This window comes from Macrobrachium rosenbergii, chromosome 10 (genome assembly GCF_040412425.1).
Source record: "Macrobrachium rosenbergii isolate ZJJX-2024 chromosome 10, ASM4041242v1, whole genome shotgun sequence".
Taxonomy (NCBI): domain Eukaryota; kingdom Metazoa; phylum Arthropoda; class Malacostraca; order Decapoda; family Palaemonidae; genus Macrobrachium; species Macrobrachium rosenbergii.
In genome coordinates this window covers 70194707-70219706 of record NC_089750.1, presented here as the reverse complement: position 1 = coordinate 70219706, position 25000 = coordinate 70194707, and the positions used below count along the sequence as shown (strand labels likewise).

Here is a 25000-nt window from a genome sequence, read left to right as displayed (position 1 = left end):
TGAGGTCACCTACGAGGGCGAAGCCCAGTACCCACAGCCCCAGCCTTACACTCCAGCACCTGCTTACTCAGCCCCTGCTCCTGCTTATTCAGCACCTGCCCCTGCCCCAGCCCCTCAACCTTCCTACTCAGCCCCAGCCCCTACCTATGAGCAGCCCGATTCTCTCTACGGTCCTCCCAGAAATTAAGAAGTTGGCGGCAAGTGTCAACATTCATAAAGATTATAATTTATGTGAGCAAGAAAATATACAAACTACAGAGTACCCGGATTTATCACTACAAGACCTTTATTAATCTGAATCCCTGAATGTTATTCCGAGAAATTTCTTTGAAGCGTTTAGTTCGTACAATATCTGTTTTGATGTGTGCTGCTTTATAAAACTATACTAAGTTGGTCATAACTGACGGTCTGCTGACAAACAGATGCAGGTATCCTTACAGGTCCATATAGTATTGTGTACACCACGGAAAGAAAAATCTGGTTTAAAACGTATGTGTTTTGTGGTTTGTTTGCTGTCTAGATCAGCTTCCTGCAGTCATTCCCTCGCTTACGAAGCTGTTCTGCCATAAAACGGAAGGCTGCAGTATCTGCAAAAATACAAAGCTGAGAAAAATGGTACATGCTGCAGTTTTCCCTTGCTTTACTACTGATTTTTCAGATGCCGCAAATGGGAACCCCCTAAATAAAGCATTGGAGAATCATTCTGAAACTGCAGTAACTTGCGTTTTAGTGTTTCACGAGCCCAATAGGTGGCATAGCTCAATTTCAAAAATTTTGTAGATACTGCAGTTTTCCATTTTAGGGCAGTGTTATATCATGAGGGTGCCATCTGTTTAATTCATCAGTAATTAAGTGCGTTGAAATATGATGAATGCTGTATAGTGGAAATTCTTTCAACAATGTTATGTTCTCTGGATAAACATGTCCAAGTGAAACTATAGATAAATGGTGCGTAAGGTAGACTGGTATATTCAGACATGTTTGTTTATGAAGTGCTAGATGGGACATATGAGGAGAACCCCGTAGGGACGTAGTGCCGTCAGTACACCTCACCCGGTGCACTGTAGGCGATACTAAAGGTTCTTTGCGGCGTGCCTTCGGCCCTAGCTGCAATCCCTTTCATACCTTTTACTGTACCTCCATTCATATTCTCTTTCTTCCATCTTGCTATCCACCCTCTCCTAACAATGATTCATAATGCAACTGCGAGGTTTTCCTCCTGTTACACCTTTCAAACCTACCTACACTCAATTTCCTTTCCAGCGCTGAATGACCTCATAGGGACAATAACCGTAGATAGATATACAAACATTACGTAGTATGTGACTGCGGTTCGTGATATATTAGAAATAACTGATACGAATGCCAGATCTCTTAACGCTGAAAATTTGACATTTTTCATTACGGAAAAACAGAAAGAAATCATGGTCTTGTTGGTAACACGGATAACGTGATGATAATCAAGATTTTACTATCACTGCGAATATTACTGGTATCCTTCTTCTTCTTGTTTCTGTTACTGTTGTGTTTAATCAATTCTAATGGAAGAGCGATTGCCAACAAAAACGAGTTCCTTAGTATCATGACATTTTATACTGCAACACTTTTTATTTTTCTGTAAAAGGAAACTATTGCGCCGGCTTTGTCTGTCCGTCAGCACTTTATTCTGTCCGCCCTCAGATCTTAAAAACTACTGAGGCTAGAGGGCTGCAAATTGGTATGTTGATCATCCACATTCCAGTCAACAAACATACCAAACTGCAGCCCTCTAGCCTCAGTAGTTTTTTTTATTTTATTTAAGGTTAAAGTTGGCCATGATCGTGCTTCTGGCAACGATATAGAATAGGCCACCACCGGGCCGTGGTTGAAGTTTCATGGGCCGCGGATTATACAGCATTATGCCGAGATCACCGAAAGATAGATCTATTTTCGGTGGCCTTGATTATACGCTATGGCGGCTGTACAGAAAACTCGATTGCGCCGAAGAAACTCCGGCGCACTTTTTTAGTTTTTTTACTACCGCACAAGGCAAAGAATTATGCTCTATTACATAAGGTAATAATAAAAAGAAAACATAAACAAATAAAAAAAAGAGGAATCAACAAGTTTATTCTTGGATGAAGAATAAACGCCCTTGAGCCTCTCTGTGGAACTGCTAAGAGAGTGAAATCTGCCTCGACTGTCAGCGAGAACCATCGGTGGAGTACGTGTGTCTGGGAGGAGAACAAGAGGAAAGCTGAGAGATCCTCTTCTTGAAATTCAAGTTCTCTCAGGGTGAAGTGAGCGAAATTTGAGACATTCTGTTCTAGATAAGCAATAAAATTGAGGCATACTTAACAGAAGAAATAAGGGAATTGAAAGGGGCGGACCCGAATGGAAAAAACAAGTAAAAAATGTGCCGAGGTTTCTTCGGCGCAGTCGAGTTTTCTGTACAGCGTATAATGCCTTATGAAATTCTCAGCCGCGGCCCATGACACTTTCAGCCACGGCCCGGTGGTGACCTATGTTCTTGCCAGAAGGACGATATTGGCTAACTTTAACCTTAAGTCAAATAAAAACTACTGAGGCTAGTGGGATGCAAATAGATATCTTTGATGATTGGAGGGTGGATGATCACCATACCAATTTGCAGCCCTCTAGCCTCAGTAGTTTTTAAGATCTGAGGGCGGACAGAAAAAGTGCGGTTGGACAAGCAAAGACGGCACAATAGTTTTCTTTTACAGAAAACTAAAAATAAGAGAATATTGAGAAGTTCCGCTGCAGAGGAAGAAAAGACATTAGTATCTCTTTAAACGGAGAAATAACAGAAAATCGAGAGGATCTGTTCGGAAGAAGAAATAAGACAAAAACAAACTCTTTAACTGAAGAAATAAGAGAACTGAGGCTTCTTTAAAGGGAGAAATAAAAGAAAACGGAGACCTGTTTACGATGCAGAAGATCTGTTCCTTTAAGGAAATAGGGAAAAGTAAAACAAATGTCGTTCAAGAAGAGAAATAAGAGAAATTTCCCTTATTTCCTTTTTTTAATAATAGAAATTTGGTTTAACGTCACTGGTATGGGGGTGAAGGAAAGTCATACACGAAAAGATTTATGAATGTGAATGAAAACTGAATACATTAATAAACACTCTGGCATATGTAAGTATAGATTACTGACGGGACAAATATGTAATCAATGAAACAGTAAGCAACATGCAAGTGGTGATGGTCAAGAATAATATTAAGTGGAAAATGGTAACTCTTAACAGTAGACACATACACTCACATATATACATGCATACATACATACATATATATATATGTATATATATTTAATATATAGTATATATATGTGTATATATTTATCCATACATACATGCATACAGACACAAGCAAACATACACACACACACCCACGCGCACACACACACACCTAAATATATATATATATATATATATATATATATATATATATATATATATATATATATATATATATATATATATATATACATAATATATATATATATATATATATATATATATATATATATATATATATATATATATATATATATATATATATATATACTCTAACAGAGAAATCAATCACGATCCAAGCAAGCTAAAACAAAGACATAAAAACAACAACAACAACAAAAACTCAAAGTAAAATAAAACCGAAGACCATTATGAGTGCTACTTATCCGGTGTGTCAGTTGGACTCGTCTCGAGATGCCCTGAGGCCTCAGGCCTCAGTGATTAAGAATGATCAAGAAAACGCCTGTTATGTCACTCATTCCACGCTGAAGACCTTCGTCTGTGAAGTGTTCTAGAAAACTTTCTTTTGACGTTTGATAATTTCACTGATCTGGAGCGTCGCGATGTTTCTTATGCTTTAGAATATCAACGATGGAAGGAACGATAATGATGATGCAGAGAAATATTTGCTTGTAACCTGAATGTTCGATGGAGAAATTACATAAAACGAAAAATTGTGTGGTTTTCATACATTAGACGTCCCTATTTTTTTTTTTTAATGTGATGAAAGCAGACACCAAATGCCCACAGTTGTATAATTTTAATCCAGACATTTGTATTACCTTACAAACAATCAAATCGTTACTATAATAATAATAATAATAATAATCATAATAACATAATAATATAATAATAATAATAATAATAATAATAATAATAATAATAATAATAATAATAATAATACAATGGCGAAGAAAACCACAACGATGTAAGTGTAAATACGAGTATATATTAAAATATATATTTATACTTACATTTTTGTAGATTTCTTCACCATTTCAGTAAGTCAGGTAATAATAATAATAATAATAATAATAATAATAATAATAATAATAATAATAATAATAATAATAATAATAAAGTTTTGTAATCATGACAAAAAAGCTTCATGGCTACACAGGTAAAATCGTTCAACAGAACTCTGACCCCATAATGCAAGTCCTATAACAAAGGAGAAAGGCTCGTTATATTGATTCCTTTTTCTATTTGAACCAGATGCGAGCAGTATTGTCTGCGTAATACAGCAGTAAAAGCCTACTCAATGCTGCTTTACTTTTAGTAAATAGAAGCGGCTACGAGGACACCTATACCGAATAGCAAAGATAACAATAAATGGGAACAACAACAATGACAGTTGTCACCAATAGCAAAGAGTTATAAACAGAACAACAATAACAACAGCCTTATCTACTAGGAAAGACTTATAAAAATAATGAACAACAATGATGACAACAGTGTTAAAAAAATAGTTATAAAGAACGCAACAACAGTTTAACTGATAGCATAAAGAGCGCAACAACAATAACAACAGTTAACTAACAGCAAAGACAGGTATAAATGACGCAACAACATCAATGGTAACAGTGTTAACAAATAGTAAAGACAGGTGTAAAGAAAGCAACAACAATAACAGTAATGTTAACTAACAACAAAGACAGTTATAAAGAGCGCAACACGAAAAACAAAAGTTGTTTGTGATCACAAAGTGAATCCCTGTATCTATTTTTCGGCGCATGATGAGCTCTAATGGAGTCTAATGGCGTGAGTGCCTTCCACAACCTCTCTCTTCTTCTTCTTCTTCTTAGTTAGAAAAGGAAGTCAAAGGACGTGACCACGGGAGAGGGCTGCGTCCGAAGGCGTGGCGTCCGAGGCCGCCCGTGAAAAGGGACCGCTATAAATAGAGCACTCCCGCCGTCTCAGGCCACATTCGAACCTGAACCGCCATCGACATGTACGCGAAGGTGAGCTGAAGTGTTCGATTGCGGTCCTACCGTTCCAGTTTATTTCGTATTATTTGTGAATGTTTTCTTATTTTATGAAAGGGGACATCACTTGTTTTTAGTGTTATGGGGATGAAATATTTCAAAGAAGTCATCTGTTATTTATAGATATATCTATAAAGACTAAAATGGACGTGATGCTATAGAATTTCGTTTTAAATATTGGTGAATATTTTCTTATTTTATGAAAGGGGACATCACTTGTTTTCCCAGTGTTATGGCGATGAAGTATGAAAGACATAATTTTTCTACAGACTTATCTATTAAGCCTAAAATGAACGTGATGTCTTAGAATTTCGTTTTTAATATTTGTGAATATTTTCTTATTTTATGAAAGGGGATATTACTTGTGTTTATTGTTATGGGAAATGAAATATTACAATGACGTAATTTTTTATAGATTTATCTACTAAGCCTCACACGGGAGAGATGCTAGAGAATATCTCTATAACTGAACAAGCGCAGAAGAGTACACGATAGTGTGAAACAAATCCGTCTTTTTAGAGAGAATGTAATGCACAGACATTCTTCTGAGGTTACCTGTGAATAACATGACATTGATATTTATTTGAAAATGTTCTGGGATTGAAAATAGAACATACCATGTAGCTTTTTGCCTCTTACAATATATATCCTGTTCGACTGTTTCCATATTAGAGTTCTACATGCCTATAACTTTTAAGTAGTATTAGATATTATGATACCATTAGACATTATGATACCATTAGGGAAAACCTCATTTGGGTAAGAAGAACCGGTCCCTATTTAGGCATTCCTAGACACCTGACCGTAATCTTTCACCCATCAACAGGTAACAATGATGTGTTTGGTGGCCGTGGCTTTGGCCCGCCCCGACAAGCCTGCCCCTCCTGGGGGGTACGGATATGCCCCATCGACCCCAACATATGCCCCACCTAAGCCCTCCTATTCAGCCCCTCAGCCCTCTTACTCAGCCCCAGCTCCGTCTTACGAGAAACCCCAGGTAAGGATCTCATTTTCTCGTCAAGGTACTTGGGTATTATAATAAGCTGTAATTGTCTAAATGAATTTGACTGTACGTTGGTTCACGTAATACGCTTGTAATACATCATATTTCAATCTTCTGTTTAGTTATTGAGCATAATTTAATAATAAAGTGTTAAGAATAGTTGATATAAAAACATGCAAACTTTTCACTTAAATTTATCTGATACAATTCAGAATGCTCAGTTGGAGAAGTATTTTGATGCACAATGTTATTTTCCATTTGAGAAATTTACAATGTTAAAATAATGAAAAAATTTTTGAAGACAAGGACCTTGGATGAAAATGACTCAAAAAACACAGAATCGAATGAGAAAATAAAGTCCCATGAGACGCTGAGACCACCCAATAATCTCTTTCAATGTCTTCCAGGAGGGGATGCCCTTCGACTTCCAGTACGCAGTGAACGACCAATACAACGGTCTCGACTTCGACCACAGCTCCAACTCAGACGGCAAGGTCGTCAACGGTCAGTACCGCGTCCTCCTCCCCGACGGTCGCACTCAGATCGTCACTTACACCGCCGATTACAACGGGTACCAGGCTGAGGTCACTTACGAGGGCGAGGCACAGTACCCAGAACCCCAGCCCTACAAGCCAGCTCCTTCCTACAATGCCCCAGCTCCTTCTTACAATGCCCCAGCTCCTTCATACAATACCCCAGCTCCTTCTTACAACGCCCCAGCTCCTTCATACAATACTCCAGCTCCTTCTTACAATGCCCCAGCTCCTTCATACAATACTCCAGCTCCTTCATACAATACCCCAGCTCCTTCTTACAACGCCCCAGCTCCCACTTATGAAAAACCCAAACCTTCCTACGGTTGATGGACTCGTTCCCTTAAAATGTCGATTATATTTATGTGTGAATATGATATTATCTAAATAATATATTGCGATACTCAAACCGAAGTTTAAATCCTCATCCTGTGTACATCTTTAAAGCTATTAAGTTACTGTGCAAGATATCTGTATGACGACCAGCAAAAATTGCACAGCAGCTTATAACAGCTGTGCAATTTTTGTTGGTCGTCATTTAGATATCTTGCACTGCAGCTTATAATAGCTGTGCAAGATATCTGAATGAAAACCAGCAAAAATTACACAGTTATTATAAGCTGCTGTGCAATTTTTGTTGGTCTTTATTCAGATATCTTGCACAGCAGCTTATAATAGCTGTGCAAGATATCTGAATGAAGACCAGCACAGCACAGCTATTATAATAGCTGTTGTGAAAGATACCTGAGTGAAGACCAGCAAAAATTTGGTCTCGTCCTGATATTTGAATGATTAACTTCTAAGACGTTTGTCAATATCTACCTTGCATACAGGAACGTTGTGCTTGTTCCAAAGGCTACCACCGGCAAGATTTATAAACATTAATGAAAATTAAACGGACAAATAAATAAATAAATAAAACTGACATGGATTGTGTACAGCCTCTTCTGTAGAACTTACCAAGTCAGTTACCGTAATTATAAACTATCTTTAATTTCAATTCATGGAAGCGTTAAAAAGGAAACTTCATTATGAAGGGCAAGCATTACTTATCAACTAGCTGTAAATAAAAGCAAGAACTACGTATAATTCTGATTAAACATCAACAAAACCAAAAAAATAAAATAAAATATGAACTTTTTCTTTTTCCAGTAAATGCACTTATTTCATACAATTATTTCCTCTTGCATTTTGCTCTCTCTAGAGCTGTTAATCAGCTCAGTGGTCTGGTTAAACTAAGATATACTTACAAAATAAAAAGTAAATAATGCTCCAAAGTTTCTTAGGCGCAATCGAGTTTTCTGTACAGCGTATAATCAAGGCCACCGAAAACAGATCTATCTCTCGGTAGTCTCGGTATAATGGTGTATGAGCAGCTGCCCATGTAACTTTAACCACGGCCCGATGGTGGCCTGTCCTATACCGCTGCCAGACACATGATTATGGCTAACTTTAACTTTAAAAAAAATTAAAACTACTGAGGCTAGAGGGCTGCACTTTAGCATGTTTGATGACTGGAGGGTGGATGGTCAACATACCAATTTGCAGCCCTCTAGCTTCAGTAGTTTTTAAGATCTGAGGGCGGACAGAAAAAGTGCGAACATAAAAGCCGGTAGAATAGTTTTCTTTTACAGAAAACTAATAAGACTTTAATCCATTGATTCTTAGAGTTAACTAAATGATATTTATCAAATGATAGAACTGTATCTTTTATAATCCTCCTAAGGTTTTAAATCAATTCTTCAAGGCAAGAGTATGATTCTTCTATGACAAAGCTCTCATCAACTAATATTATTTTTACAATCAGTTCATTAATTTCAGTCAATAATAGTCAACCACTTCAATATCGATTCAGACAAAAACCTGAATAACATCTCTAATAATATTCAAACGCGCAAATACCTGCTGGGTATGCTCAATTTTTATGTGGTTGAAGAAGAATATATATATATATATATATATATATATATATATATATATATATATATATATATATATATATATATATATATATATATATATATATATATATATATATATATATATATATATATATATATATATATATATATATATATATATATATATATATATATGTATGTATATGTATAGACATATCAAATACATAAATACACATACACAATCATATATATATATATATATATATATATATATATATATATATATATATATATATATATATATATATATATATATATATATATATATATATATATATATATATATATATATATATATATATATATATATATATATACATATATATGCACATAGACAGCAGAGAAGTCCATTACGAGTCGAGCTAAAATAAAGACATAAAAACAACAAAATCGAGATGACCTAGGGGCTGAGGCCTAAGGCCTCGGTGTTAAGAATGATCAAGAAAACGTCTGTTATGTCACCCATTCAGTGGAAGACCTTCGCCTGTGAAGTCTTCTAGGAAACTTTCTTCTGGCTCTTGGTACTTCCACTGATCTGGAGTGTCGCAATGTTTCTTGTGCTTTAGAATATCAACGACAGCAGAGATGGTAGTGACAATGGTGTGAAACTGCTATTTTATAACGTGAATGTTCGATGGAGAAATGTAATAAAATAATAAAATAAAAAAACAGGTGTATATATTGTATCACAACAATACATATATCTGTTTATTTATTTTATTATTGTTTATTATTTTTTTTTTTTTTGAAAAGGTGATGAGAGCAGTCACCGATGGCCCACTGATGTATACTCTAATCCAGGCATTTGTATTACCTTACAAACAGTCAAATCGTTACTTTGATGATGATAATAATAATAATAATAATAATAATAATAAAAATAATAATAATAATAATAATAATAATAATAATAATAATAATAATAATAATAATAATAATAATAATAATACAATGGCGAAGAAATCAACAACGATGTAAGCGTAAAAATATATAAATATATATATTTATACTTACATTATTCTGGATTTCTTCATCATTTTAGTGAGTCATGTAATAATAATAATAATAATAATAATAATAATAATAATAATAATAATAATAGTCACGCACACTGAACAAAAAGGCTTCATTGCTACACAAGTAAAATCGTTCAACAGAACTCTGACCCATAATGGAAGTCCTGCAACAAAGGAGAAAGGGTCATTATATTGACTCTTTTTTTTCTTTTATTTGAACCGGATTCGAGCAGTATTGTTTGTGCAATATAGCAGTAAATGCCTATTCAATGTTCTTTTACTTTCAGTAAATAGAAGCGGCTACGAGGGAACATGACGAATAACGAAGGTAACAATACATGAACATCAACAATAACATCAGTTTTAACTAATACAAAAGACAATTATAAAAAAACATCAATGACAACAGTAATAGTAAGGAGTTATAAAAAGAACAACAATAACAATGAGACCAGTTTTAACCAATAGCGAGGAGTTATAAAACGAACAACAACAACTATGACAATAGTTTTAGCCAATGGCAGAGACAGTTATAAACAACAACAACAACAGCTGTGACGACAGTTTTAATCAACACCAAAGTTATAAAAAGAACAACAACAATGGCAACAGTTTTAACCAATAACAAAGTTATAAAACGAACGATAACTACGACAAAAGTTTTAACCAACAGCAAAGTTATAAAAAGAACAACAACAACGACAAAAGTTTTAACCAACAGCAAAGTTATAAAAGAACAACAACAACGACAAAAGTTTTAACCAACAGCAGAGACAGTTATAAAAAGAACAACAACAATGACATTTTCAATGAACAGCAAAACCAGTTATAAAAAGAACAACAACAACAACAGTTTTAACCAAATAGCAAATACAGCTATAAAGAAAAAACAATAACAACAACAGTTGTTTCACAAAGGGAATTCCTGTACCTAATTATTTTTCGGTGCATGATGAGCTCTAATGGACTGAGTGCCTTCCACAACCTCTCTCTTCTTCTTCTTAGTTAGAAAAGGAAGTCAAAGGACGTGACCACGGGAGAGGGCTGCGTCCGAAGGCGTGGCGTCCGAGGCCGCCCGTGAAAAGGGACCGCTATAAATAGAGCACTCCCGCCGTCTCAGGCCACATTCGAACCTGAACCGCCATCGACATGTACGCGAAGGTGAGCTGAAGTGTTCGATTGCGGTTTTATCCTTCCAGTTTGTTTCATATTGAATATTTGTGAATGTTTTCTTCATTTTATGAAAGGGGACATATCTTGTTTTTAGTGTTATGGGGATGTAATATTTCAAAGAAGTCATCTGTTATTTATTGATATATCTATAAAGACTAAAATGGACGTGATGCTACAGAATCTCTTTTTTAATATTTGTGAATATTTTCTTATTTTTATGAAGAAGGACATCACTTATTTTTAGTGTTATGGGGATGAAATATTTCAAAGAAGTCATCTGTTTATAGATATATCTATAAAGACTAGAATGGACGTGATTCGTTTTTAATATTTGTGACTATTTTCTTATTTTGATGAAAGAAGACATCACTTAGTTTTTTTTAGTGATGGAGGTGAAATATTACAAAGATGGAATTTTTAATTTTACAGATTTATCTATAAAACCTAAAAAGGACGTGATGCTATAGAATTACTCTATAAATTAATGTCGTGAAGAAAAAAATATGTGAAAATGTGAAACAAAATCAACTTTTTAGACAATGTGCAATGTACAGACATTCTTCTGTAATTACCTGTGAATAATGTAACATTAAAATTTGATTGAAATCTCCGGGAAATTATATTAGCTAGTAATATATTCCCTTTTGGCTCTTGCAACATATATCCTGTCTGAGTGTTTCCGAAAAAGATTTCTGCATGCCTGTAACTCTGAATATTATTAGATATTATGATATTATTATGGGAAAATATTACTATTCACCCATCAACAGGTAACTCTGATGTGCTTGGTGGCCGTGGCTTTGGCCCGCCCCGACAAGCCTGCCCCTTCTGGGGGGTATGGATATGCCCCACCGGCCCCGACATATGCCCCACCTAAGCCCTCCTATTCAGCCCCTCAGCCCTCTTACTCAGCCCCAGCCCCGTCTTACGACCAACCCCAGGTAAGGATCTCATTTTCCTCTCAAGGTATTTAGATATCATTGTAATATGCAGTAACTGTCAAAATGAATTTGAATGTATATTGAATTAAATAATACAATGGCAATACGTCACATTTCAGTTTTATGTTTAGTTACTGAGCATAATCTATTAAGATAGTGCTATGTTAAGACAAGTCGATGTAAGTGCATGCAAACTTTTCATTTGAATTCACCTTATACTACAAGAAATATTCAACTGTGGAACAGTTCTGATAAATATTATTTTCCATTTGAGAAATTTACGGATGCTGAAACAGTAAAAAGCAACTTTTGAAGGCCAGGAATTTAAAGGAAAAATATCCTAAACACACGGAATCGAATAAGAAAACACATTCCCACAAGATAACGAGACCGCCCAATAATCTCTTTCAATGTCTTCCAGGAGGGGATGCCCTTCGACTTCCAGTACGCAGTGAACGACCAATACAACGGTCTCGACTTCGACCACAACTCCAACTCAGACGGCAAGGTCGTCAACGGTCAGTACCGCGTCGTCCTCCCCGACGGTCGCACTCAGATCGTCTCTTACACCGCCGATTACAACGGGTACCAGGCTGAGGTCACTTACGAGGGCGAGGCACAGTACCCAGAACCCCAGCCCTACAAGCCAGCTCCCTCCTACAATGCCCCAGCCCCCTCTTACAATGCCCCAGCTCCTTCTTACTCTGCCCCAGCTCCTTCTTACAACACCCCAGCTCCTTCTTATAATACCCCTGCTCCTTCTTACAACACCCCAGCTCCTTCTTACAATACCCCAGCTCCTTCCTACAATACCCCAGCTCCTTCCTACAATGCCCCAGCTCCTTCATACTCCGCTCCAGCTCCCACTTATGGAAAACCCAAACCCTCTTATGGTTGAAAGCCCCATACCCTCATGCTGTCGACTTTATTTATGTGTGAACATGAAATTACCTAAATAATATATCACGATACTCAAACCGAAGTCTAAATCCTCATCCTGCATTCTTTGAAAGATATTTAAGTTGCTGTGCAAGATATATGAATGAAGACTAATGAAAGTTTGGCCTCACAGTGAATTTATTTGAATGATTAACTTCTCACAAGTTTGGCTGAACATATTTCACTTCGCACCAGTAATGTTGTGCTTGCTTGAAAGGCAACTATCAGCAAGTTTTATATACATGAATGAAAATTAGACAGACAAATAAACTGTTGTGCTTGCTTAAAAACAACCATCAGCAAGTTTTGTATACATGAATGAAAATTCAACAAATAAATTCTTGTGCTTGCTTAAAAGGCAACCATCAGCAAGTTTTATATACAGTAATGAAAACTGCACAGACAAATAAATTCTTGTGCTTGCTTAAAAAGCAACCATCAGCAAGTTTTATATACATGAATGAAAATAAAACAGCCGAAAAATTCTTGTGCTTGCTTGAAATGCAACCATAAGCAAGTTTTATATACATTAACGAAAATTAAACAGACAAATAAATTGTTTTGCTTGCCTGAAAGGCAACCATCAGCAAGTTTTATATACAGTAATGAAAATTAAACGGACAAATAAATTGCTGTGCTTGCTTAAAACGCAACCATCAGCAAGTATTATATACATAAATGAAAATAAAACAGACAAATAAATAAATAGTACAGAAAACTGACATGGGCTGTGTAGAGCCCCTTCTGTAGAACTCTCCAAGTCATGTAACGTCATTAAATACTGCCCCTTCTTTCAGACTACTGGAAACGTAAAAAAAAAAAGAAATCTTTTTCATGAAGGACAAGAATCACTGATCCATTAGGTGAAACAAGATTAAAATCCGCAGATAATTTAAATTAAATATGCACAAAACCGATAAGCTAAAACAGAATTACATTTTTTTATTTCCACTTGCACTTTATTCTATATAAAAATGGCATTTAGTTGGTTATTTTTTAAGTTAATCAAATCATATCTCGTAACTGACAGAACAGTTCAATTCATAATTATCCAAACGTTTTTATTTAATTCTTGAATTCAAAAGTATCATTCATCTGCAAGAAAACTCTCATCAGTGTATACAACTAATTTCATTTTTCCAATCTATTCATCTATTTTAAGCAATAACAGTCAACATTTCAAATTTTCAGTGCAACAAAATAATGAAATAATAATATCTAAATAATATCCAAACGGACAAATGCTCGCCAGTTATGCTTAATTTTTATGGGGTTTCGTAAGCACATAGTAAACAAAACTGCCAAAAGCGTATCCGATTCACTTTTATCCTTTGAGTGCGAAAAATTATTTCTTGAAGTGAGATTTTATATACAGTAAGATTTTATATATAATATATGTGTGTATGTATGTATGCATGCATGCATGCATGTATGTATGTATGTATGTATGTATGTATGTATGTATGCATTTTTATGTATGTATGTATGAAGCCATTTTTATCGCGTGGCGCTGAAAGCAATGGTGATGATATGATGATATATATATATATATATATATATATATATATATATATATATATATATATATATATATATATATATATATATATATACATAAGCCTGTACTACCCTTTTTCTCTACTTTTTTCATTTGAAGGCATCATGCGGAACTGACATCAACGCCAAGGCTAGAAGAGGGAAGCATAAAGCGCTATATACGTCAGTCCAGGAAAATATTTACAAAATGTTAAGAAATTAAAATAAAAAAAAAAAATTGTAACGCCAGTTACGCACCGTGTACTGAGAGCTCCAGTACTCAGCCATTTGTCAAAAATTAGTTTGAAATTTAAGGTATGATGCATTTATGATACGAAGTAAACTCACTGTCAACATTAATGATAAGATCCAATGTGTGCAATCTGGATGAGTACATGTATGTGTAAGAAATATAATTGATATTTATGGTTATATTTAAGTTTACTTGTTTACATGTTATATCTGTGCATACATACATACACACACACACACTAGCGGATCAAGAAAAATTTCATGTGGGCCACCAATTTTCATATTATACATACATACATACATACATATATATATATATATATATATATATATATATATATATATATATATATATATATATATATATATTATTTCTATAATAGATTTTTATCTTTTCTTTATTTTTATATTTCTAATTTATGTCATTATTATCATCTAAATCTTCAATATTATTATTTTGTCATTATTTTTCATGGGGGGACCACGTGCCCAGGGGCCAGCCCCTGGATCCGCTAGTACGCGCGTGCGCACACACTCACACATACATATAAAGAGAGAGAGTGAGAGAGATTCGTACAAAAATAAGCTAAAAAAAAAAGGTGGATTCATGTAATTTTGCTGCTTGTTGATTAACCGGAAGCACTTGTAATAACACCAGGTTCTCCTCACGCCACACAAATTACAAAAGATCTAGTTTTTCTTTCTCGCAAAATCACTTTGACATTGCACGCCGTCATTGACAATGATAAAACCCCGTTTTCTTTTTAATCAAGAGATTATTATTATTATTATTATTATTATTATTATTATTGGAGAACAAATCCACAGTTATGTATGGGTACAAATATATCTAAAATTAAATCTATAGACAGCATACATAACTGTGCATTTGCTTCTCCATTTCAAGACTCATGCTACTACTACTACTACTACTACTACTACTACTATTATTATTATTATTATTATTATTATTATTATTATTTACTTCGTGCGTGTTATGATGTATTTTTAACTCGCTTCATTTAGCCTGTAATTTCCATAAATTATTTGAGAATGTTTATATTCACCCCGCAGGTAAACCGCACAATATCAACGGCAGTCTATAAATACTATATTTACGTAGCGCTAAAGAACACACCGCAAAAAAAATTATACACAATGAAGACCTATTAGAGTTTATTATATGTGGTCATTATAATCACAAGACGATCGCCGATCAAAAGCGGTTTCTGCATACCAATGAAAACTACTTTCAGCAAGCATGAATTTTCCTCAATTCAGAAGCATTTTCCGCCGCCGAATGACAGTCCGGAGCGACCGCAATATGTGGACGATACGAGCAACCGGATATCGTTACAAAACCTAAAATATCTGTCGGTAAATGACGTCTGGACGCCCTTCAGCCGCTTCCAATAACGTTTAATTTTTTCTTTCATTTTCTTGGAACTGCTTGAATGGAATTTCAGAATCGACTGCCCAGAGCTATCGGGAAGGGAAAGGGTCTGACTAAGTCTCTTCAAGGGAAGATTATTATCACTGTTGAAACAGTTAAACTTGAGAAACGGGAGGAGGTCTTTTCGGGAGTAGCAATAAGAGAAACTTGAGATTGTCTATCCCACTGGTTCTTGACCTTTTTACTGCCACGCTCCCTCTAAGAGTTGGTCCTTCCCTCCACGCCCCCCTTGCATCTATGAGTAAAATTCCCTCCAAGATTTAAAGGAAAATGGAAAAAAAAGAGAGAAAGAGAAGGGGTGTTTTTATTCTTTTGGGAATGAATTGCAGAGATACTTGACACTGCTTCTTAGCGACTCTTGTCAAGAGAAGAACGAATACAGTCAGAGAATCTTGAATTCCCCTAGGGCCCCCCGTGGAAATTGCTGACGCTCCCCTAGGGGCGGCGCTCTCCCCAGATTAAGAACCACTAGTCTATCCGATAAGAAAAATACAAATAAGAGTACACTGAGAAGGCCTGTTCAGGCCGAGATATGGCAAAAAATAGCTACTCTTCCGAAGAGGAAAACTAAGAGAAAACGGGGAATATTTGCTCCGTGGAAAATGCAAGAGAAAATGGGAAAGATCTGCTTAAGAGGAGACATGAATAAAAGACAAGTTTGTTGTTCATCGACAAGAGAAAACGGGGAATATCTGGTTCAAGTAAAATATGGAAGAAAAAGGGAAAGTTCTGCTTAGGACGAAACCTAAATAAAAGACGTTTTTGGTTCCAGTCGACAAGAGAAACAAGAAAAATCGAAGGTCTGCTCCAGAAGAGATATATAATTAAAAATGTTCCAGACAGGAAGTAAAGTTAATGAAGGTGTGCAATGGGTTAAAATACGAGAGAAAACGGGTGCCTGATCGAGAGAAGTAAAAATAAAATCTAGTATTCCGTTATTTGCTAAGGATTTAAATTTCTCCCGTTTTCTGTTGTCATTTTGTATGCTAATATCAATGGTTATGATACGTTTGTAAATAGGCAAGGTGAATTAATTATTAAGAAATCAATAATCTTTGTGGCACAGAAAGAACACAAGAATATCTACATAAATATATATATTTTTTTCTTATGCTCTTTCTCTACACAAGGATTGTTTATTTCTCAATGATTAATTCATCTTCACAATTTACACACGCATCACAACCATTCATATTACAAATGGCAACAGAAAACGAAGGAAATTTAAATCTTACCAGCTAACTGAATACTATATATATATATATATATATATATATATATATATATATATATATATATATATATATATATATATATATATATATTATATATATATATGTATATATAATATACATATATACATGTGTATAATATATGAATAATGAGCCATTAAATATGAGGTATTACGATGATTAGGTGGTAGACGCAAACCCAAAGGGAAGGGAGGCAAATAAGAAACACACACACATATACATATGTATGTATGTATGTATGTATATATATATATATATATATATATATATATATATGTATATATATATATATATATATATATATATTAAGCCTATATGTATATATATATATATATATATATATATATATATATATATATATATATAGATAGATAGATAGATAGAATGATATTTTCCATCAAAACGAACGGTTGCAGAGGAACCTCTCACTGCAAGAAGTTCCTGCTCCACTCAGTGCACCGAAGAAAGTACAAACAAGCAATGATTACATTACATTACATTACACTACATCCTGCGCATCCGGTGGAGAAAGTACTCCCGCTCATGACGCCCCAGGGGGTCAGCGATTGAGAACGTACGTTTTGTTGCTCGTTCCAAGTTCGACCTTCATGTTGGGAAGTGGTCAAGTTCGCCCTGGTGAAGGTTCCTCGTACGTCCATTGATCCGGTATGTCGTAACGTTCGTTACGCTTTGGAATGTTAACGGCAGCAAAGATTAATAATAATAATAATAATAATAATAATAATAATAATAATAATAATAATAATAATAATAATAACTTTGAAACTAAACAAAAACTATATCAAAATTATAAAAAATAACGGAAATAAAATAATAATAATAATAATAATAATAATAATAATAATAATAATAATGTTAAAAACTAAAGAAAAACGATATAAAAATTATTAGCAATAATAATAATAATGAAAACCAAATAAAAACTATATCAAAATTATGAACATTAATAATAATAATTATAATAATAATAATAATAATAATAATAATAATAATAATAATAATAATGTTGAAAATCAAATAAAAACTATATCAAAATTATGAACGGTAACGGAAATAATAATAATAATAATAATAATAAAAGTTTAAAATAATAACAAATTTATGTCAAAATTAAGCAATAATAATAATAATAATAATAATAATAATAATAATAATAATAATAATAATAATAATAATAATGATCATTCATATCCTCTCAGGTTTGGATATTTTTTTTTTGTCCAGAGAGAATGGAATATGAATTTTTAAACATACTGCACAAAATCAGTTTTACTCGATCAAACGTCAAATAAGAGACAAACACTTGAAGATGTTTAATATATCTCGGGACGAGATAGAGAAGAGGAAAGATTTGAACAAAATTGTGAGCGTTTGTAACAAGTAAAAAAACTGTAGCTGGAAAAAAGAAACGCTCGCGTGGACACACACACACACACGAAATTCTTGCACGGTTACATACTTCACAACTTTTCTCGGGACGACACAAAACATCATATTCCATTTAGTTATTGAATTGTACCCGTTCTCATAAAGAGCAATAATAATAATAATAATAATAATAATAATAATAATAATAATAATAATAATAATAATAATAATAATAATAATAATAAACTACGGAACATGAAGTCCAAAGAAGAATTAACACTAAATTATCATGAAAGCTGAAGATGTTAGGATCATTAAAGCAAGTATTTACAGAAATCAGCCAGTTAAAGGTTCTCAGCAAAAGCTTAAAGAAAATGTCCTTTCCATACCGCAATATTTGTTAATGAGGAAAACTTCCGCCAAAAAAGAAATGGGTAAGAGAAACCGTACAAAAAAATACCTCATTATATTTTCCGCGCAACCAAAATTAAGATCACGCGAGTACCTTCCACAATGATCGTCTTCAGAAAAGGAACCCAAAGGACGTGACCGGACGGGAGGGCTGTGTCTCGAGGGGCGTGGCTTTCGAGGTCGCCCGTAGAACGGCCGGTATATATAGAGCATTCCCTGTGTCTTGGACCACATTCGAACCTCAAACTTCCTCGGCATGTACGCAAAGGTGAGGTCGAGGTGTCTGCTGGACCCGAGTTTCAAATATTCCAGTTCGTTCTCATTTGTAGCAGTTTCTGTTCCATTAATATTATTTTTTTTTTCTTTTGAATGGGCACGATATTTGTGACTTGCATTTTCATCAGTTTGTTTATCTATTAATTTTGAAAAGTATGAGTTCAATAATGTGATTTAATTTTAATGATCTGGTGTTAAGGCCTCAGTTACTAGGTCGTGCTGTCAACAATTTCTCTAAAATAATGCAAGTACGTACGATAGGATACAGTTCGATAAAACTATTTACACACAGCATGGCCTTAGTATTCTTACACATTGTGAATAATAAAAATGGGACTATGACTGAAAACTTTCTAGGATTTTACATAACCGCTTTCTGAAATTCTGTGATTCCCTACACATTTCATTTCTAGACGTCTAGAACTCTTAAATACGCCGCTACTTGGTCATGACATTCATAATCAATATTAAAATCATCTGATTATCGATTGATGCCACCTATGACCGCATAATAATGTAACTTCTAATTTTTACTTAAAGCTTAATTCATTCATCTTCAGGTAACCTTAATGTGCTTGGCAGCCGTGGCTTTGGCCCGCCCAGACAAGCCTGCCCCTACTGGGTATGGATATGCCCCACCAACTCCAGCATACGCCCCACCTCAGCCATCTTATTCAGCCCCTCAGCCCTCTTACTCAGCCCCAGCTCCATCTTATGAGAAACATGAGGCAAGGATTTAATTTTCTTATAGTAGCAAACTTTTTATCACTACAGCAGAATACAGCCTTGGATTGATTATATTTTAAGTATTAGACATATCAGAGAGTTAAGCTACAGAAGATATTGTTTGGCAACTAAGAAATAAAATCAAGTTAATTTTATAACATTATGGAATAAAAACAAAATTGCATTAGTTAAGAAGCGATATCTAACAAAAACCGTTGTAATTTATTTCAGGAGGGAATGCCCTTCGACTTCGAGTACGCCGTCAAGGACGACTACAAGGGCCTCGACTTCGACCACAACTCCAACTCAGATGGCAAGGTCGTCAACGGTCAGTACCGAGTCGTCCTCCCCGACGGTCGCACTCAGATCGTCACTTACACCGCCGACCACTACAACGGGTACCAGGCTGAGGTCACTTACGAGGGAGAGGCACAGTACCCAGAACCCCAACCATACAAGCCAGCTCCTTCTTACAATGCCCCTGCTCCTTCATACAAAGCCCCGGCTCCTTCTTACTCCGCTCCAGCCCCTACTTACGAACAACCTAAACCCCAATACGGCGCTCCACAATACTAACAAGCGGACTTATTCCCTCATTAATGCCGATTATATTTATGTGTGAATATCTTTATTAAATATGATGTGACGAACACCTGTGTTTAAATCCTTTCCACATTATCTTCTTAGTTCACTTTTATAGGTTAGAAACTGTGCTATTGTTTATGGACAAAATAAACCAATAATCTAGTAAACAGATAAAAGCTTGACCAGATACAAAACCGAAGCAAGAAAAATATTTTGATAACTCATAATCTGAAAAGTTTTATTTCAATACCGCGGAAGAGGTCAGTTGTAGTCATGGATATACAATTCTTTATCAAAAGACCGTGTTTTATTTTTGTGGGTGGATCATCATGAGCTTTCTTATGATAAGCTCTTTAATCTGAAAATGTTGAATAAATGAGTTAAAGTAAATCATTTTTCCTTACACAAGCGAATGAAACTGGGACACTCTCAACCCCTCTTCCTTCTAATGCATTTTTATGCATATAGAAACACACACGCATGTAGGCTACGTACACTGTACACACACACACACACACACACACACACATATATATATATATATATATATATATATATATATATATATATATATATATATATATATATATATATATATATATATATATATATATATATATATATATGCAATCTTGTACTCTTTCTATACCATAAGGTTTAAACATTTCTTAATAACTAATTCACCTTCCCTATTTACAAACGCATCATAACCACTGATATTACGAACGGCAAGAGAAAACGGGCGAAATTTAATTCCTTACCAGTGAACCGAATATTAGATTTTCAATACTTCTCTCGATGAGGCACCCGTTTTCTCTTGTTTTTAGTCTATTAATAAACCTCCATTACTTTTTCTTTCAGTCTGGAACAGATTTTTAATTGTCCTATTTCTCTTCTCGAACAGACCTTCGTTTTCTATCGATTTATATATATATTATATATATATATATATATATATATATATATATATATATATATATATATATATATATATATATATATATATATATATATATATATATATATACACTGTATATATACACATATGTATACATACATACAAACACACACATATATATATATATATATATAATATATATATATATATATATATATATATATATATATATATATATATATATATATATATATAGACATACATACATATATATATATATATATATATATATATATATATATATATATATATATATGTATATGAATTAATGAGCCATTAAATATGAAGTATTAAGACGATTACGTGGTAGTCAGCAAAACAAAATGGAAGGGAGACAACAAAGAAACACACATATATATAAAATATATACATAATACTTAGGTATTTCCCATCAAAACGAGCGGTTGCAGGGGTACCTCTAATGGCAATAAGTACCTGCTCCATCCAATGCAACGAAGAAAGTACAAACACGCAACGATTACATTACATTACATTACATTACAGTGCATCCAGCGCATCCGATGGAGAAAGTACCCCCGCTCATGACGCCCCAGGGGGTCAGCGATTGAGAACGTTCGTTTTGTTGCTCGTTCCAAGTTCGACCTTCATGTTGGGAAGTGGTCAAGTTCGCCCTGGTGAAGGTTCCTCGTACGTCCATTGATCCGGTGTGTCGTAACGTTCGTTACGCTTTGGAATGTTAACGGCAGCAAAGATAATAATAATAATAATAATAATAATAATAATAATATAATGATGATGAAAACTAAATAAAATCTATATCAAAATTATGATCAAAATAAATAAAATAAATAATAATAATAATAATAATAATAATAATAATAATAATAACGTTGAAAACCAAGCAACAACTATATCAAAATTATGAGCAATAATAAAAATAATAATAATAATAATAATAATAATAATAATAATAATAATAATAATGTCGAAAGCTAAAAAAAGAAAAATTATTTCAACACCATTAACAATTGCGGAAGTGTTTAAAATAATAGCAACTCAAACAAACAGTCAAATCCTATCCGGAATATCCTTCGTTTGTTGATTTTTAAAAACGTATCCGAGGCTTCCTCATAACCTCTAAGGTTTAAGTATGTTTTTGTCCAGAGAGAATGGAATATGAATTTAAACACATCCTGCACAGAGTCAGTTTTTATGTTTGAAGATTAAACTCGATCAAACGTCAAAAAAGAGACAAACACTTGACGATGTTTAATAAATCTCGAGACGAGATAGAGGAAAAGAAAGATTTGAACAAAACTGTGAGTGTTTGTAACAAGTAAAAAAATTGTAGCTGGAAAAAATAAACGCGCGCTTGGACAAACACACACATAAACAATTCTTGCAAGGTTACATACAGCTTTTTTGGGCACGACACGAAAACATCATATTCCATTTAGTTATGGAATTGAATAGGTTCTCACAAAGAGCAAATCTTGGTAATAATAATAATAATAATAATAATAATAATAATAATAATAATAATAATAATAATAATAATAATAACTCGGGAGAAGACCTTTCAAACAAACGGCCATCCCGTTTACTAATAATAATAATCATAACCTATGCAACATGAAGTGCTAAGAAGAATTACTAATAACTTATCATGAAAACTGAAGATGTTAAGATCATGAAAGGAAGTATTCATAGAAATCAGCCAGTTAAAGGTTCTCAGCAAAAGCTTAAAGAAAATGTCCTTTCCATACTGCAATATTCGTTAATGAGGAAAACTTCCGCCAAAAAAGAAATGGGTAAGAGAAACCCTACAAAAAAATACCTCATTATATTTTCCGCGCAACCAAAATTAAGATCACGCGAGTACCTTCCACAATGATCGTCTTCAGAAAAGGAACCCAAAGGACGTGACCGGACGGGAGGGCTGTGTCTCGAGGGGCGTGGCTTTCGAGGTCGCCCGTAGAACGGCCGGTATATATAGAGCGTTCCGTGTGTCTTGGACCACATTCGATCCTCAAACTTCCTCGGCATGTACGCAAAGGTGAGGTCGAGGTGTCTGCTGGACCCGAGTTTCAAATATTCCAGTTCGTTCTCATTTGTAGCAGTTTCTGTTCCATTATTATTATCTTTTCTTTTTTTGTGACTTATTGGCATGAGATTTGTGACTTGCATTTTCGTCAGTTTCTTTATCTATTAATTTTGAAAAGGATGAGTTCAATAATGTGATTTAATTTTAATGATCTGATTTTAAGGCCTCAGTTACTAGGTCGTGCTGTCAGCAATTTCTCTAAAATAATGCAAGTACGTACGATAGGATACAGTTCGATAAAACTACTTACACACAGCATGGCCCATTAGTATTCTTACACATTGTGAATAATAAAAAGTGGACTATGACTGAAAACTTTCTAGGATTTTACATAACCGCTTTCCAACAATATATTATATGGCTGAGTGATTACGTATTAGATTTCTAGACATCTGAAATTCTGTGATTTACAAATTTATTTCTAGACGTCTAAACTCTTAAATACGCCGCTACTTGGTCATGACATTCATAATAAATATCAAAATCATCTGATTATCGATTTATGAAAAACCTATGACGGCATAATGTTGTAACAATTTTATAATTCATTTTTCATTCATTCATCTTCAGGTAACTCTGATGTGCTTGGTAGCCGTGGCTTTGGCCCGCCCAGACAAGCCTGCTCCTACTGGGTATGGATATGCCCCACCAACTCCTGCATACGCCCCACCTCAGCCATCTTATTCAGCCCCTCAGCCCTCTTACTCAGCCCCAGCTCCATCTTATGAGAAACATGAGGCAAGGATTTAATTTTCTTATAGTAGCAAACTTTTTATCATTACAGCAGAATACAGCCCTTGGATTGATTATATTTTAAGTATTAGACATATCAGAGAGTTAAACTACAGAAGATATTGTTTGGCAAATAAGAAATAAAATCAAGTTAATTTTACAACAGTATGGAATAAAAACAAAATTGCATTAGTTAAGAAACGATATCTAACAAAACCGTTGTAATTTATTTCAGGAGGGAATGCCCTTCGACTTCGAGTACGCCGTCAAGGACGACTACAAGGGCCTCGACTTCGACCACAACTCCAACTCAGATGGCAAGGTCGTCAACGGTCAGTACCGAGTCGTCCTTCCCGACGGTCGCACTCAGATCGTCACTTACACCGCCGACCACTACAATGGGTACCAGGCTGAGGTCACTTACGAGGGAGAGGCACAGTACCCAGAACCCAAACCCTACAACCCAGCTCCCTCCTACAGCGCCCCAGCTCCTTCATACAAAGCTCCGGCTCCTT

General features: G+C 34.5%; 5 protein-coding genes across 5 annotated transcripts in view; all 5 read left to right on the top strand.

The window, feature by feature from the left end:
- LOC136842833 (cuticle protein 7-like) overlaps positions 1-259 on the top strand; it is a 1237-nt gene extending 978 nt beyond the window's left edge. Inside the window, exon 3 of the mRNA XM_067110706.1 lies at positions 1-259. This exon is cut by the window's left edge and continues 176 nt beyond it. Within this exon, the coding sequence (XP_066966807.1) occupies positions 1-187 (187 nt within the window). The 3' untranslated portion in view covers positions 188-259.
- Positions 260-5146: 4887 nt separating this feature from the next.
- LOC136842829 (cuticle protein 19-like) lies at positions 5147-7228 on the top strand. The gene is made up of 3 exons (XM_067110700.1): positions 5147-5259; positions 6110-6280; positions 6694-7228. The coding sequence occupies exons 1-3, from the start codon at positions 5248-5250 to the stop codon at positions 7147-7149; spliced, it is 639 nt and encodes a 212-aa protein (XP_066966801.1). The 5' UTR covers positions 5147-5247; the 3' UTR covers positions 7150-7228.
- Positions 7229-10919: 3691 nt separating this feature from the next.
- LOC136842828 (cuticle protein 7-like) lies at positions 10920-12874 on the top strand. Its single transcript, XM_067110698.1, has 3 exons — positions 10920-10957; positions 11740-11910; positions 12332-12874. Exons 1-3 carry the CDS (start codon positions 10946-10948, stop codon positions 12806-12808), a joined length of 660 nt encoding a protein of 219 aa, XP_066966799.1. The 5' UTR covers positions 10920-10945; the 3' UTR covers positions 12809-12874.
- Positions 12875-19389: 6515 nt separating this feature from the next.
- LOC136842837 (cuticle protein 7-like) lies at positions 19390-20815 on the top strand. The gene is made up of 3 exons (XM_067110709.1): positions 19390-19411; positions 19980-20147; positions 20377-20815. The coding sequence occupies exons 1-3, from the start codon at positions 19400-19402 to the stop codon at positions 20719-20721; spliced, it is 525 nt and encodes a 174-aa protein (XP_066966810.1). The 5' UTR covers positions 19390-19399; the 3' UTR covers positions 20722-20815.
- A 3908-nt stretch (positions 20816-24723) lies between these two features.
- The window catches only part of LOC136842843 (cuticle protein 19-like), a 366-nt gene continuing 89 nt past the window's right edge, over positions 24724-25000 (top strand). The window contains exon 1 of the mRNA XM_067110716.1: positions 24724-25000. This exon is cut by the window's right edge and continues 89 nt beyond it. Coding sequence (XP_066966817.1) covers positions 24727-25000 — 274 coding nt within the window. The 5' untranslated portion in view covers positions 24724-24726.

Excerpts from the sequence above, each read along its gene's own strand:
- LOC136842828 (XM_067110698.1), top strand. Across the intron at positions 11,911-12,331 it reads CGTCTTACGACCAACCCCAG|GAGGGGATGCCCTTCGACTT; the intron begins GTAAGGATCTCA and ends AATGTCTTCCAG.
- LOC136842829 (XM_067110700.1), top strand. Across the intron at positions 6,281-6,693 it reads CGTCTTACGAGAAACCCCAG|GAGGGGATGCCCTTCGACTT; the intron begins GTAAGGATCTCA and ends AATGTCTTCCAG.
- LOC136842837 (XM_067110709.1), top strand. Across the intron at positions 20,148-20,376 it reads CATCTTATGAGAAACATGAG|GAGGGAATGCCCTTCGACTT; the intron begins GCAAGGATTTAA and ends AATTTATTTCAG.